General features: G+C 47.2%; 2 protein-coding genes across 3 annotated transcripts in view; one reads left to right on the forward strand and one right to left on the reverse strand.

The window, feature by feature from the left end:
• The first annotated feature begins 4452 nt into the window (after nt 1-4452).
• On the forward strand, nt 4453-4930 carry LOC100770782 (NADH dehydrogenase [ubiquinone] 1 beta subcomplex subunit 11, mitochondrial-like). The gene has a single exon (XM_035440785.1). The coding sequence runs from the start codon at nt 4478-4480 to the stop codon at nt 4928-4930; it is 453 nt and encodes a 150-aa protein (XP_035296676.1). The 5' UTR covers nt 4453-4477.
• Desi1 (desumoylating isopeptidase 1) overlaps nt 4851-16131 on the reverse strand; it is a 33645-nt gene continuing 22364 nt past the window's right edge. Inside the window, exon 6 of one of the 2 annotated variants that reach the window (XM_027404106.2) lies at nt 4851-5020. In XM_027404106.2, the coding sequence (XP_027259907.1) occupies nt 4993-5020 (28 nt within the window). In that variant the 3' untranslated portion in view covers nt 4851-4992. Of the gene's footprint in view, nt 5021-12936; nt 15465-16131 lie in introns of those variants that run through there. The other variant, XM_027404105.1, reaches the window with a different exon arrangement.

Consider the following 16131-nt stretch of genomic DNA (forward strand, 5'->3'; position numbering starts at 1 on the left):
AGACTCCATGAGTCTCAGATGACATGTAAATGTATTTTTGCTAAGAGCCAGCTCTGCTCCTGTCTGAGTGACAGCCAGTGGCAGTGGTCCCAATGTGGGGAGCCTTCCCTGCATTCTCCATTACAAGATGGCGCCTGCATCCGGCAGTCACCGAATGTAAACAAGTTAGTGCGCAGGCACTGGGTAACTTTCCATCCCTTGGTCTCTGCCTCTTCCGTGGCATCATATGGTCCGATGAGCTGCAGCGAGTCAGGGGGTAACACGTCCGAGGCGGCGGTTGCCAGCCTTTATAAGGGATGGGTTTTTGGGAGTTCGGGGTCTCCGCCCTGTAAGCTTATGCTCTCTCTCTCAAGATGCATTAAAGCTTTACTGCAGAAGGATCGGAGTGTCCTGTGTCGTTCTTGCTGGCGAGACGATCGCGCAGGACACCCCAAGACCCCGAGGTGCCCTGAGATGCTAAAAAGGCTCACAAAAGTAGAAAGGCTGCTGTCCTCACAGCTCAGGCTAGTCACAGAGGGAAGGTACAGAGGAAGAGCAGCTACAGTTAGTGGAGATGGGCAGAGCCTGGGTCATCACACACACAAAGCTGTCAGATATCTGTCCAGACAGAAGTCTTCCAGCCACCAAGTATGACTCAGATAGAGGAGGACATTGCTCACAGGGAAGCTCACCAAGCCTCACTGCTCAGGGATTTGGTGGGTCACATAGTCATGAGCACCGTTTGGGGAGCACCGGCATGGCCGACTTCAGTCTCCACACCCTCCAAGTCAGATTCAGGCAATCTGAGGCTACATTCCCAAACCCTGTTGCTGGTATAAATGGCACCACATGGCCCTCAGCCCCAGCTGTGCAGAGACACTACTATCAGCATTTTCCGGGGGCTCAGGCAACGTCTCCCCACAGGCTGATGGGACTCAAGCACTTATCCTGGAATGTGCAGGACAGAGCTCCTCAAGCTGAGGTCACTCTAATGCCCTGACCATGCTCCTTGGCATGCAAGGTAAATGGAAACATTTTGTGTCTTTCTGGTTTTATTTTGGTTAGTCATCACTAATGTTTACCAGCCCTACCATGTTATTTCTCATGGTGTTGGGAATTGATCCCAAGGCCTTATGCATGCTCAGCCAGCGTGGTCCACACCACAGCTCATCCTCTCCATTTGCAGAGTACAGCTCAGGGATATCAAGTCATTCCCAGTGTGCAGCCACCACCACAATCCCTCCTCAGATCACTTCATGCTAAAACAGAAGCTCTGCACCCCAGGACAGTAGCTCCCCATTCTTTCCTCTGCCCAGCTCTAGCACCCATCAGTCTGCCTTCTGTTTCTGGGATTTGACAGAGTGCAGCCATTCACTGTCTGTCTGTGACTGACAAGTCATCTAGGCTCTTTCGTGGTCAGCAGGCATCACACTAGCTCTTTAAAGCTGAACGGATGAGCAGTGCTCACCCAGAATTCACTGTCTTTCTCTGGTTTCAGTTACAGTAGATAACCATAGTCCAAAAACATTACCTAGCAAATTCCAGAAGTAATCAGCTCACAAATTTTGAATAGGGTACCATTTGGAGTCTTACTAAACCTATTATATTCTTTCCTTGTCTCACTCATATTGGGCACATAAAAGGTGTCTTTGTTCTATATATTCATGTTTTGGGGATGTTGTAGGGGTCTGTGTTCTCAGATCTGTGTCTGCTATATTGCAATCTTTGTGTTTAAGAGGAAGGCAAGGCGATGATGTCCTAATACTGAGTCACAATGCCCTTTCTCTTCCCCTCAGTCTAGCTCATCTTTAGGCCTTGCATCATCTCGTGGCACTGCATGTAGTACTGTGTGCCTGAGAGAAGGATTCCACATTCAAATAACTTTTATTGTAGTTTGTTATAATTGTTATGTTATTAACCTCTTGCTGGGCTTGATTTTGTAAAATATACATCATATACATCTTTTTGTTTTGTTTTGTTTTTCAAGACAGGGTTTCTCTGTAGTTTTGGAACTACAACCTACTACCTGTCCTGGAACTCACTCTGTAGACCAGGTTGGCTTCAAACTCACAGAGATCTGCCTGCCTCTGCCTCTCAAGTGCTGTGATTAAAGGTGTGATTAAAGTGTGCCACCACTGCCCATTGTGCAGTCAGTGTTTTTATCCACTCATTAGTCAATGGACACTTGTGGTGCCTTCTTCTACCACTGAGAATGATACTGCCATTATCATGGGCTTATAATGATCTCATTGAACTTTGTTATAATTCTCTGGGTGTTGTATGCATGTGTATGCACACATATAGACCAGAAATTGATAATGGCTATCTCACTATAGTCTCCTCCACCTTATTTTATTTAAATTTCATATTTATTTTATTTTACAAGTATGAGTATTTTACCTGTATGTATGTCTGTGCACCACGTGTGGGCTTGGTGCTACAGAAGAGGGCATTGAATCCCCTGGATCAGACTGTTGTGAGTTACCTTGTGGGTGCTAGGAATGGAACCCAGGCCCTCTGCAAGAGCAACAAGTTCTCTCAACCACCAAGCCAACTTTACAACCCCTTCACCTTAGCTTTTAAGATAGCATCCCTTCTTGATAAACCTGGAATTCTTCATTCCAACTAGACTGGCAGGTTCCAGAGCTCCCAGGATACATATGTCCCTGTCTACTAGTCCTGGGGTTGCAGATGCATGCCTAACTCATACATAGGTGCTGGGATCCTGAAAGAATGTATAAGTGGTCCATTTCCATTTAAAATTGTCTCCAGTGGACTTAAGTTACCAGACCACAATCAGGCATGAGGCAGTGGTCCCCTGCTGCAATTAGTGAAAAAGTGCTTGCCTAGGCACTTTTAATTTATCTTGGGGTAGGAAGTTATAGACATTCTGTTATGTGACTGAGCCCACAAGTCTTGGAGGGAGAAAGGACTCTTGAGCTCCAGAATGTATATTGTATAAGGGCCTGTGCCCTTGAAATTCAGAACCAAACCTAAGTATAACCTTAACAAATAAAATGGGAAAACTTAGGGTAGGGATTTTACCATACAATGTGGAAGACTGTACCACTCCAAGTCCCCAGTCAATGGGGGCAAGACATAGATTAGTGGTTAGGACTATAAAAACAATTGTTTGGAGCCTAATTGGCATGCACACCATTTTGTCTGAGCTGGTGCCTGACTCTGATGAGGGAGGTCCTTCTGTATGCTGTGAATATATGTTTCTCTAACTGGCTGATGAATAAAGCTACTTTTGGCCAATGTAGCCAGGCAGGAATATAGGGCAGGGCTACCAGACTAGGAGAAGGCTGGGAAGAGTAACACAAGGAGTGAGTTGGGAGAGAGACATTATGTAGCTGCCAAGGAAGAGATCCCAGCAACACACTGGTAAGCTAAGACCACTTGGAGATATATAGATTAATAGAAATGGATTAATAATTAAGACAGAGCTAGCCAGCAAGAAGCCTGAGCCATAGGCCAAACAGTTTATAATTAATATAAGCCTCTGTGTGTTTATTTGGGACTATATGGCTGCTGGACTAGGCAGACAGAAACTTCCATGTACATGACCCTGCAGGATTGTTAAATAAATTATGTTGCTTTCAGAACTCTGGGTCTCTAGTGTTCATTATAAGTGTGTGTGTGTGTGTGTGTGTGTGTGTGTGTGTGTGTGTGTGAGTGTGTGTGTGTGTGTTGTCCCCCACATTACTTTTTTTTTTTTTTGGTCCCCAAACTGAGTGTGTTTCCCTCTGGTAACTGTGGAACCAATAAGACCAGACATTAACTGAGCAGGGAGGGAAACTCAGTCTTGATTACGATGAGAGAAGTCAGAGGTAAACTCCAAAATCTAGGAGTTTATAGATGTACATGAGAAATGAGGTGGGGGCTGGAGAGATGGCTCAGAGGTTAAGAGCACTGGATGTTCTTCTAGAGGTCCTGAGTTCAATTCCCAGCAACCACATGGTGGCTCACAGCCATTTGTAATGAGATCTGGTGCCTCTTCTGGTGTGCAGGCAACATGCAGACAGAACACTGTATACATAATAAATAAATCTAAAAAAAAAAAAAAAGAAGAAGAAGGAATGAGGTTGAAGTAGAGAATGATAAAGGGGAGTAGTGTGGAGGTTTGCTGGGAATTTGGGTACTGCCTCAGGTGATGGAGACTGATCCCAGGGAGAGCCTTGCAAACGCCAGCCAAGCACTCTACCCTAGCCATCTTTCACAGTTCCTTTTCAGTCACTGTTATGACAATCGTTGACTGTCAGAGCGTTAGAAGGTGTGTCGTTTAATGTGCAGTTAGAACTGCTACCACAATCTTGGAGGATGTCAGTGCTGTTGATATCAATTAGGAAAAGCTGTTCTCCATCATATCCGTTTCCCATCTCCCCCCCCCCCCCCGCAAGGAATGGACTCGGCCTCTGGCCGTAGACAGGGCATCCTTCCTTCCGTTATCGCCTCCGCGGTGCCCTCACACCCCACCCCCACTTCTGCAGCTGTCATGGCGGCCTGGCGGTTAAGTTTGTGCGCCCGCAGTCTTTCGGCGATTAGAGGACTCCAGACTAACCACCTTCGCTGGAAATCGAGCTCCTCTAGAGCTGTGATTGCCCGGTCCTCTGTGAAGCGAAAGGAGCAGAGAGAACCGACCGAGGGCTGGATGGAGGACCCAGACCCCAAGGACGAAAACGTCTACCTGAAGAACTCCAACTTCCATGGTTATGACGATGACCCTGTGATAGACTTCTGGAATATGCAAGTCGTCTTCTTCTTTGGCTTTTCCATCGTCCTGGTCTTCGGCACCACCTTTATGGCTTATATCCCTGACTACGGGATGGTCAAGTGGGCCCGCCAGGAAGCTGAGATGCTCGTGAAACACCGAGAAGCCAGTGGCCTCCCAATCATGGAGTCCAACCGTTTCGATCCCAGAAAGATTCAGCTGCCAGAAGATGACTGATGAATTACTAAGTGGGATGTAAGCAGCACTACCTTGCCCCCATTCCCTGCCAGTTTTTCTGTTCACTCCGCAGAGCACCTATCAAAGGGACTGAAAGAAAAAAAAAAGAAAGTGTGTTACTCCAGCTAGGCCTATCAATTATTTGTCCAAAGGACCACACCTCTGGAAGCCTGACTCCCCTAAAATTAAGCTACAGAGACTGGAGGAATAATTACCCCGTTAAGGAGATAATGAACTTTCCTTCCCAGAAACCCTGTCCTGGGTCTAGAAGGATGGAGGTCCCAGAGCCCAAGGTTGAAAATGTCTACTCCAAGAAGCCCGACTTCCATGGTTGTGACGATGACCCAGTATTGGACACCTGGAATATGCAAGCCTGGAATATGCACGCCATCATCTTTGATCAGAGGCCCACCTGTGGGGCCTCAGCTTTGTGCTCTGTTCACTTTCTGAGTCCTGGCTCACAGAAGCATAGCTGTTTCTTTCCCCCTTCTTTTCTTTCTTTGGAATACTTGCTAATGCCTGGGCATTTTTTTTTTTTTTTATATTCTAGGCTCTTGTTTTTCCTTTATATCTCCCCCTCCCCTGCTTCTATCATGGGACTGCTTGGTCAGCCTCCATTACTAACCTGCATGCCTAACTCAAAAGGTATGATTTTCACTTCCTCTTCTGTTTTTCTCTTGGCATCTGCCAGGAAGTTCAGGTTGCTTGCCCTGCTATTTTTCTTTTAAACTCTAATAAGAATTGTCCTTAGGGTTTTCTCTGAGTTCATTCTTAAACTACTTTATTTTTGCAAGGTTTACTTTAAATTAAGTGCATTCACGTGTCTGTGTGTGGGTATATGCGAGTGCAGATGCAGGGGGAAGCCAGAGGCCTCAGAGTCTCTGGAGTTGGAGGAGTTGGGAACTGAACTTGGGTCTTCTGCAAGAGCTATATGCATTTCCATTGAGCCATCTCTCTAGCTCTTTCCTTTTATTAATGAACCCAAAGAGAGGGCCCTAATTTCCCTGGTCACCTGGCAGCCATCTTAGACCCAACAACTGGCCAGAACTTCTGACCAATAGATGTATTGTTCTCAAAGAGAAACATGATTAGGATGGGGTAGAAATTTAGCAAGGCCAGCTATCTGAATGTAGTGGCACATGCCTTTAATCCTTGCACTTGGGAGGCAGAGGTCGGTGGATCTCTGTGAGATCCAGGGCAGCTAGGTCTACATAGTGAGTTCCAGGATTCTGCATACATACATACATACATACATACATACATACATACATACATACATACATATTCAAGATAATAACAAGACCGGAAATGTGCTGGACTAAAAAGCACAGAACGGATTCTGGCAAAAGGGTGACTCAGTTTTATTTCCAAGCCCTGTAGCAGTTCTTCATTCAACAAACGTGTCAGTCACTATGACAGATATTGGGAGCAATACGGGGAAAAAAATAATGGCCCCATCCTGTAACTACCACCCACTGGGCCTCAATGCACATGCTCAGCTAATGAAGTGTATCTCCAGCCACATAGGCAACCAGCAAGTGTTCAGAATCATCTCTGTGGAAGGCATAGTCTTAACTCTCCACTGTACATCCTGGGGGATCCAGACAGGTCTCTAAGACTTTCCAAGGACACATTTCTTTAGTGCTTGTGGGTAGAAGGGGTTGGGGAAAGTTTTGTTTTAAATTTTTGTTTTTTTCTGAGATAGGTGTTGTGCCAGGTTCGAGGAGCCCAGAGACTAACCCAAGGAGTCGGCACTCTGATGCAAAAGCAAAAGGTTTCTTTTTATTTCAAGCTGGCCAGCTAGGATCTCACTGCATAGCAGACAAATGAGATCCCAACAAGCCAAAAAGAGAAGCTTTTAAAGGGGCAGACCATAAGGCTGAAGGCCACAAATTACAGAGTTTCCATGGTTGCTTCAGGTCATACAAAGTACAGAGTTAGTAACTATACATTTTAAGGGAGATACATTTGACTGAGATAAGACAGGGCATGGGCATGCAGGGTTATAAGGTCACAGGGCCTGTCAGTTATCCCCTGGGCTGGGGGATCTTTATGACCAGCAATTAGCAAAGGAATATTGACAGGAATGTGGACAGTTACTTCTCCTTCTCTGAGAGCAGGGGCTCAGGAGCCAGTCATGGCACTCCTGATTTAAGGAGTTAAATTTTCCTTTTCCAATAGATGTTCCCTTTTCAGGGCCTAAGGTTTTTTTTTGTTTTGTTTTTGTTTTTGTTTTTTGTATGTGTTTTTGTTTTTTCAAGACAGGGTTTTTCTGTGTAGCTTTGGAGTTTATCCTGGCACTCACTCTGGAGACCAGGCTGGCCTCGAACTCACAGAGATCTGCCTGCCTCTGCCTCCCGAGTGCTGGGATTAAAGGCATGTGCCACCAACACCCGGCTAGGCAGGATCTTGTTACATACTCTTGGCTGGTCACTCCAGCCTCTGCTTTTGGGGCAATGGGATTATTGGTGTGTACCACCATGGTCAACAATAAGGTAGTTTTATTAATGTTTTTCCTATAGCAGTCCCACCATAATCCTTCAAGGATAAAGCCACTGAAACCCAGAGGTGGAATGACTTGCTCTTAGGCACAGACCCATGTTGGAGCAGTCCCTGTGGCTCCCAGTGTGTCTCTTTAAGAGAAAGGTTTTGTCCCTGGCAACTGAAGCTCAGAGAGGGCCTTAGGGAAGCTCTGGGGAAATAAAAAAACAAGACTGGGGGAGGGGAAGACTGGCCAGTGGGTAACTTTGAGAACCAAAACAAGGCACAACTGTGGGCAGAGGACCTATAACTTCAGCCTGGCAAGATGATGGGCTCTTCTGGGTCAAGACTGAGGGTCTATGGTAAGTGCCTTCCATATTTATTTTTTTATATGTACACATGCTTTGCCTGATTGAATGTATGTGAATTGGGTGTGTGCCTAGGGTCTGTGGAAGTCAGAAGAGGGTTCGGATCCCCTAAAACTGGAGGTGGCTGTGAGCCACCATGTGGATGCTAGATTCTGTATCCTCTGCAAAAGAAACAAGTGCTCTTAACTACTGAGCCATTCCTCCAGCTCCCAAAACTTTTTTTTTTTTAAGTAATAATTTAGGGGCTGCCAATAGTTTTCTTTTTCTTCACCTGGAGTAAGACCTTTCAAGGGTGGACATTCAGGCCTGAAGGGGGTTGTTGAGATTGGCAGTTCAGGAGGCTACTCTCCCTCTCTGGTGATCTTGGACAGGTGGCTCTTTTGAGTCAATTCCTCTTCTTAGAAAATGTCACCAGTGCTAGCCTAGGAAGGGGGAGGGGCAGGGAAGCCATGGGCTTATAGAGGCTATTGGCAAGACCAGCTGGGAATCAGTGGTGTGGGACGATTTGGTATTTTTTCTTTTCACAGTGCATGGTGTGTACATTGTCTCCCAACTAGGCAGTCCACTGAATTTAAATAAGGGCTGAGGGCACATGCTCAGATGGTGTTTACTGGAGTGGAGGCTGTTGCTGTGTTTTCTCTGGTCCCTTTGGGACTTCTTCAGCCAGTGGGGACAAAATAGTGTTCCCTATGGATCAAAGGGCAGCCTTGCAGTCCTGGAGGGAGCATGTGAATAAGCCACTCTCCTTACAGCTCAGGCCAGGTCCAGAGAACTGTTAGAATGGATTGGTCTTAGAGACACCTGTCTTCCATAGATGAACAGGAGGGGAAGGCCTTGACCAAGGTCTGTGTCAGGTTCAATCAAAATCCACAGGAATTCCAGCCCAGAGGGGTTTTGTTTTGGTGTGTGTGTGTGTGTGTGTATGTATGTATGTATGTATGTATGTATGTATGTATGCATTGTCATTGTTGTATATTATCATGAGGGGGACCTTGTAACAGGGCCCATGCCTGGAGGTCAGATGGTAACTTTGGAATTAGAACTGTCACTCCACTTTTACAGTAGGTTCTGGCATGAACTCTGGTCTCAGGATTATCAGCAAGAACTCTGTAGCAGGCTGGGTGGTGGTGGCTCATACCTTTAATCCCAGAGCTCAAGAGGCCGAGGCAGAGGCAGGTGGAGCTCTGAGTTCAAGGCCAGCCTGATTTACAAAGTGAGTGCCAGGGCAGTTACACAGAAAACTCTGCCTCAAAAAACCAGAAACAAAACAAAACAACTTTGTAGCAGTACCACTGTTGGATGAGTAGATATCTCAGTGGCCCCAGAGGGTGTGTGTCTGTTTAAATGGCCTACCCAATTCAACCCTAGTCCATGTTATTCAGTTGATGCCCTGTAAGATGGTCTGGTGGAAGTGAGGGGTAATGCACCCTCAGCAGGGTGGGGGTGGGGTCAGATTAGGTGGGAGGAGATGAGAAAGGCTTTGGGGAGGCCTTATTGATGCTGGTCTTTAGTGATGAGTGCAGTTGGGAATGGGATCTAGCTTGCAGCAGATGTGAACTGAGTGATGAATGGACCAGTTAGGGACCAGTGTTTGCATCCAGGTGTGGGGGGTTGATGTCCTGGGACAAGTTGGGCTTTGCTAAAGTGGAGACAAAGAACTTGGCTGTTATCCCCTGGGTTCTTGAAAGTTAGGACAGCGTGGTTCACAGGAATCTGGCAAGCCTCGGAGTTTGGCTGAGGCCTGGGGTACCTTGCAGGTCTATAGCGCCACCTGGTGTTCACATTTCTCCCACAGACATTTCATGGGAAGAGAGCAACATTGCACACCAGGACCTGACCCCAGGGGTTTGCACTCAATGTTGCAACAGGCTCCTGCTGGCTTCTTGGTGGTTCAGGGCCAAAGCCCCTGAGTGTGAGGAGGCTTGGGTCTCATGTCCTCCTTCCTAACCAGCATGGCGGTCATCTTCTACACCACCACCCCACTGTGGCCACATTCCTCTCAGACCTAGGACGTACAGCTTCCAACATTCACAAAGTTGTTCCCAGAATGGTTAGGGGTGATTTTTTAATGAGGGAATTTCTGGTGACTTCCCCCTTTGTCTTTGTGCCGTTATTGCTTACTGTCTTAGTTAGGGTTACAATTGCTGTGATTGAACGCCATGACTCAAAGCAAGTTGGGGAGGAAAGTCAGCTTACACTTCCACATCATAGTCCATCATTGAAGGAAGTCAGCACAGGAACTCAAACAGGGCAGGGACCAGGAGGCAGGAGCTGATGCAGAGGCCATAGGTGGGTGCTGCTTACTGGCTTGTTCTCCATGGCTTTCTCTCCATGCCATCCCAGGGATGGCACCACCCACAATGTGCTGGGTACTTGCTCCATCAGTCACTAATTTAGAAAATGCACTACAGGCTGGGTAGTGGTGGCGCACGCCTTTAATCCCAGCACCTGGGTGAGTTTGAGGCCAGCCTGGTCTACAGAGCTAGTTCCAGGATAGGTGCCAATACTACACAGAGAAACCCTGTCTCAACCTTCTCCCCGCCCCAAATCAAAAATGCCCTACCAGCTTGCCTACAGCCTGATCTTAGCTTTTTTTGTTTTGTTTTTGTTTTTGGAGACAGGGTTTCTCTGTGGCTTTGGAGGCTGTCCTGTAACTAGCTCTTATAGACCAAGCTGGTCTTGAACTCAGAGATCCGCCTGCCTCTGCCTCCCAAGTGCTGGGACGCCCACCTTTAATTCCAGCACCTGGGAGGCAGGAGGAGGATCTTTGTGAGTTCCAGGCCAGCCTGGTCTACAGAGTGAGTCTACAGGCTCCAAAGCAATACAGAGAAACCCTGTCTTGGAAAACAACAACACAAAACCAAAAACCAAAACCCACCACCACCGATAAAAAGGCTATTTCATGTACATTGGTGCTTTGCATGCATGTATGTCTGTGTGAGGTTGTCAGATTTCCTGGAACTGGAGTTACAGACAGTTGTGAACTGTGAGCTGCTACGTGGGTGCTGGGAATTGAACCGGGGTCCTTTGGAAGAACAGCCAGTGCTCTTAACTGCTGAGCCAACACTCCAGCCCATGGAGACATTTTCTTATTTGAGGTCCCGTCCTTTCAGATGACTTTAGATTGTGTCATGTTGACATAAAACTATCCAGTACGCTTACATTTTCCCCAGAGCATTATTACTATTATATTCTACCACAATTTTCTTTTTTGCAGGGCCTTGTTCTGTAGCACAGGTGTGCAATTCACTATATAGTCCAGGCTAGTCCGAAATTTAGTGGCAATTTTCCTGCCTCTGCCTCCCAAATGCTGGGATTGTGGGTAAAGCATGCACTATCACACCTGGCATGAATTTCATTTTGGAAAAAAAATAGCCTGAGAAATGAACGCAAACCTCTTAAAACAAAGTTAGTTTCTCCAATACCCTCTGCTGGCTCAGCTGTCTGGAGTGAACTCCCCACTCCACCTGGTCTCTGCATCACCTAGGTTTCAGGTAAATTCCTCATCCTGAGAAGCTTCCTCTATAGCCTAACACCCATCCTCCCCTGAACACTGTTGTTACTTAGGTTCTCCTGCTACCTGTTTGGCCCCTCCAGAGTATAATTTTCTCCAGAGTATAATTCCTGACTGGACCAGGCCTTGCCTTCCCTATTGGCTGCTGTGTCCAAGCACACAGCCCAGTGGCTGCCAGGAAATGCATAGGGGGTGAAGGATCTTGGGTCTGGAGTTCAACGGGGACACTAACGTTGGATGAATTTACCCCAGATTGACTGGCCATGAGTCTTAAAGGGACTATACATGTGTTTTTCTGTCATTTTTTTCCCCTCCAGAAGCAGGTCAGGTGGCTAAACCCAGCAGAGGATTGGTCTATGTGCATGACACTGATTTAAAGCTTGTTTTAGTAACCTGAAAATTCCTGAGGATGTCTGTGCCAAGCACTGGGTAGAGTACTGTTTCATACTACCCTCCCAAGGTGGGTAGCCTTATCTGAGTAGGGATCTCAAAGATTCCTGCCTACTGTGCTCTTACGAAGCCAGTACACTGGAAAGACTTCATACCTCAGTGATGACGTGTGAGAATATGGCCTGGATTCAAAGATGGACTTGCCATCTGGATGTTTCTCTGCCCTGTTTCCTCCTGTATAATGGGGCCAATCCCCACCCCTGATCTGTTGTTGGGAAAGCATTATCACAGGTCTGGCCTACTGGTTTTGCACACAGCCACCCAGGCTGCACAAGTGAAGTGTGAGGGAAGCTTCCAGAAAGCTGACCACCAACCACAGCACCTGTTGAGACCACAGATGACATCAGAAGCGAACACTTGCTAATTCATGAGATCAAATACCCCTTGCTAGGCAGCACTACTATCCTTGGAGCCTAACTTGACTGTTCGTTCACATTCCCTCATAGGAGCCATTGGACCCTCACCAGAATATTCACCCTTTGCAGCTAGTTGCATGCAATTCTGCCCTAATTGCATATGGCCCTTGGGTCTCTAGGAGGTGCTAGAGTCTGCAGGCTGGGAAGGACTCCATCTATGCAGTGATGGAGAATCCAGCATGCATGCTGGGTTCAGACTTCCCAGTGTGGCTGCTTAGGGCTACTCTTCTGTAACTCCTCACCTATGGCTCAATTTCCAGGGTGACCTTTGGTAGACTGGAACTTCAGTTTGCCATTGGGACCTTATGAGGAGGGGGATAGACATTGCTTGGTTTCCTCTCAGGGATGTAGCTGGGCAAAAGTTGCCTCATGGCAGTGCTCCTGCCTCATGCCCACTGCATTCTCTTTGGGCCCTTTCCCCATCTTTATATACCAGTAGTGAATGACACACACACACACACACACACACACACACACACACACACACACCCGTGTGTGTGCGCGCGAACTTGTTTTCAAGACAGGGTTTCTGTGTAGTTTTGTCTTGTCCTGGATGGAACCCAACTCTGTAGACTAAGCTGGCCTCTAACTCACAGAAATCCACCTGCCTCTACCCCCTGAGTGCTGGGACTAAAGGCATGCACCACTGCCGGCTGGCATAAACCCCTTTCAACTAAGCAAAGACAGCACTTGTGGACTCTGCAAGGGAGTCGTCAGAGGGAGACAGATGGAGATACCTGGGGTTGCTTCATGCCTGGATTTAAATAACACACCAAAGCAGCATAAATGAGTTTATTGCATTAGAAAAGATGCCAATGAAAACCAGCAAACACCTCCATATTAGACATTAGTTTGATTCCAAGGAAGTAATGAAGGAATCTCAAAGGAACACGCTTCATTTTATCTAGGAGAGGACAATGGTCTTATGCCTCCACTTCCCTTGTCCCTTGACCAATGGAACTCCACAGGGTGTCTGTCATATGACATGAACATGACCAAGGTCCCTCTCGGCTCGCTTGTACATGCCTAGGTGGAGTCAGCTGGTCATTAATAGTATGCTCCTGAGATATTGGGACAGAGATATGTGACGGTGGGAGGAGGGGTTCCTGGCCTGGGATTTGCATAGGGGAGGAAGAGCTTGCCTTCCTGCAGAGGTCTGAGAAGCTGTCCAGTCCTATCTCCCTGCGAGCCACGGGCACAGGCATCAATACAGATGGCTACTGGACATGACACGAGGCTATTCAAGCAACCAAGTGACTAAAATTCTCAGGCAAACTTCTCGGAGTGTCATGGCATCTGAGTCACTGCTTTGAGGAGGAAAACCAGATGAATCTGGTCATGTAGGAAAATCAGCCCAGCACCTGTCAGGAGAGCTCTAGGTAGAGATGCTAGTAGCTGGGGCCAGGCAAATGAAAAGGTGATGGCTTCCAGCAGCCTCTACCTACCCAGAAGCCAAGCTTTGAACACTCACCCTTCTGGCCCCATTCTGTCATTTGTCATTGTCATGCACACTTGGAAACCATTGAGTCTTGAGACCCATTTGATCCCAACTTTCAAGTTCCAAAACATCACCTGACATCCCAGCTGGACCTGGCCCTGGTTAGGGAACAGGTCAGAGCTTGAGGCAGATCCTGAAGATGCCAACTGATAGGGCTACTGGCGAAGACAGCTGGGTATGGGCCAGTATGAGCCAGCAGCAGCTTTCAGGGAGGAAAGGCTTTCCTGCCCCAGAAGGAGCAGTTGAGCTCAAGTTTCAGAAGTGGTAGGAAGCCATGGCAGGGGCTCCCATGGATATGGAGCTGAGTCTCAGGTGCTTGCTCTGAGTCCTGTACTCCATATTCAGTCCCCAAATTAGCTAGTAGGAGGCTGACACCAAGAAAGGGAATCTTAAGTTTTTTAGATTCTAGAGTCTAAATCATAAGATTTCTAGAGGATTCCTGCTGATGAATCCTAGCAGCACACCACTAGGGAAATGCCCAACCACACCTCTGAAGGTCAGAATGACAATGGAGATGACATTTTAGTGTCTGTTTAAGACACTTTAAGGATAATGTGAAAGTCTCTATTGGAGACAACTCTTAAATTTTCTTCCCACCTTTACATCACTATGGTATTCTCTTTATATCAGAGATATGTTCCTAGAGGGTACAGTCATGTCCCCTCGGTACTTAGCTGACAAATTCATACTGCTTTGGGTGGCTGGCTCTACTGACTATAAACTGATGTCATTATTTGCAGAGAGAAGACCCAGGTCTCTGCCACTGCAGCCTAGACCTTCGTTAATGGTGACAGGTCAAGTTATTGCTGAGGGAGAACAGCTTAGAGGCAGACAGAGAGGACTGGCACTGAGTCTAGTTGTAGGAAGAATGAATGGCTTTATCCTGTCTTCTCTGCCCTGATCCTTGCTGCCACTGTCCTTTGATCCTGAGGCTATGGCTGCTCCAGCTCCTGCCTGCGGCCTTGTTTGGGGGTGGGGGAGGGGGTGGGGGTAAAATTGTGGCTAAAGAGTTCACTTAGGTTGAGTCAGTCAGCCTACAGCTGGCTCCATGTACACCAAATCCTTTGGTTCATTTGCTGCTAGAGGATGACTGCTCCAGGACAATGGACAATAAAAAACTCACCCAGGCTGGGTGGTGGTGGCGCATGCCTTTAATCCCAGCACCAGGGAGGCAGAGGCAGGCGGATCTCTGTGAGTTCCAGGCCAGCTTGGTCTACAAAGTGAGTTCCAGGACAGTCAGGGCTACACAGAGAAACCCTGTCTTGAAAAAAACAAAACAAAACAAAAAAAACGAAACCCAACCCTCCCCAAAACCTCACCCAGGTCCCACAGGTGTGGCAACCTGGGTGGAATGTGGGTGTCCTTTGGAAAGAGGGTCCAGGACAGGATTCTCCCAGATTGTAACTCTTGCTTTCTGTTTAAAAAGCGCCCCCTCTCTCTCCAGTGTAGAGGACGCTCAGGCAACAGCGTCAAAAGTGAACTCACAGACAAGACAGCCTTAATAAATTAGTATAATACTATTAGAAGGGATGGCATTTGTTCTGTTTCTTAGGAGCATTGTCCTACGTGCAGCCTGACAAGCTCCTTCCCTGGGAAATTTAAAAAGCCGTCCCCGTTAGCTCTGATGTAAAATTATAAAATAGAAATCTGGTAGGGTTTGTTTTGTTTAAAAAGGAAAAGCCCTGGAGAGGCGGGCGGTCCCGTGCAGTCCTGTTAGCTTTGGCCATTGGGTCTGCCCACAGAGTTCCCTCCAGGAGGCTGGATCTGGATGGAGTCCAGGAAGGGCCGAAGTGCTTGTCCAAATGGCCTGTGGAGAAACAGACACAGCTGGGAGAGCTGCAGTGCAGCCTACCCACAGACAAAACGGAGCCATGCATGGTGGTCATGGCAGCACATACTGCCTTTCTTTTCTTCTGAGACAGGTGTCTCTACAATGTAGAGAGTGGTTCTCAACCTTCCAAATGCTACAACCCTTTAATACAGTTCCTCACGTTGTGGTGACCCCAACCATAACATTATTTCCTTGTTACTTCATAACTGCAATTTTGCTACTGTTATGAATTGTAATGTAAATATCTGATAAACAGTACATCTGATAGGTGACCCCCAAAGGGGTCGAGATCCACAAGGTGAGAACTGCTGCTCTACATAGTTCTAGCTATCCTGGAACTCACTATGAGACCACACTGGCCTTGAACTCACAGAGAATCTGCCTGCCCCTGCCTCCCAAGTGTGGGGTTTAAAGGTGTGCGCCACCATATTTTTTTAGTTCTTTGAGTATTTTATACAATGTATTTTGATCCTATCAACCCTCCCAAATTCTTCCTAGATCACCCTACCTCCCTACACACCCACCTTTGTGTGCCTGTCTTTTTCCCCACCAAGGCCATTCTGTGCTGCTCAAATATTCTTGGATATGTGGCTTTTCCCTGGAGCATGGCACACATATTAAGTGTTGCACTCTTGAAGAAAGC

Source organism: Cricetulus griseus, chromosome 2, assembly GCF_003668045.3.
Source record: "Cricetulus griseus strain 17A/GY chromosome 2, alternate assembly CriGri-PICRH-1.0, whole genome shotgun sequence".
NCBI classification, from domain to species: domain Eukaryota; kingdom Metazoa; phylum Chordata; class Mammalia; order Rodentia; family Cricetidae; genus Cricetulus; species Cricetulus griseus.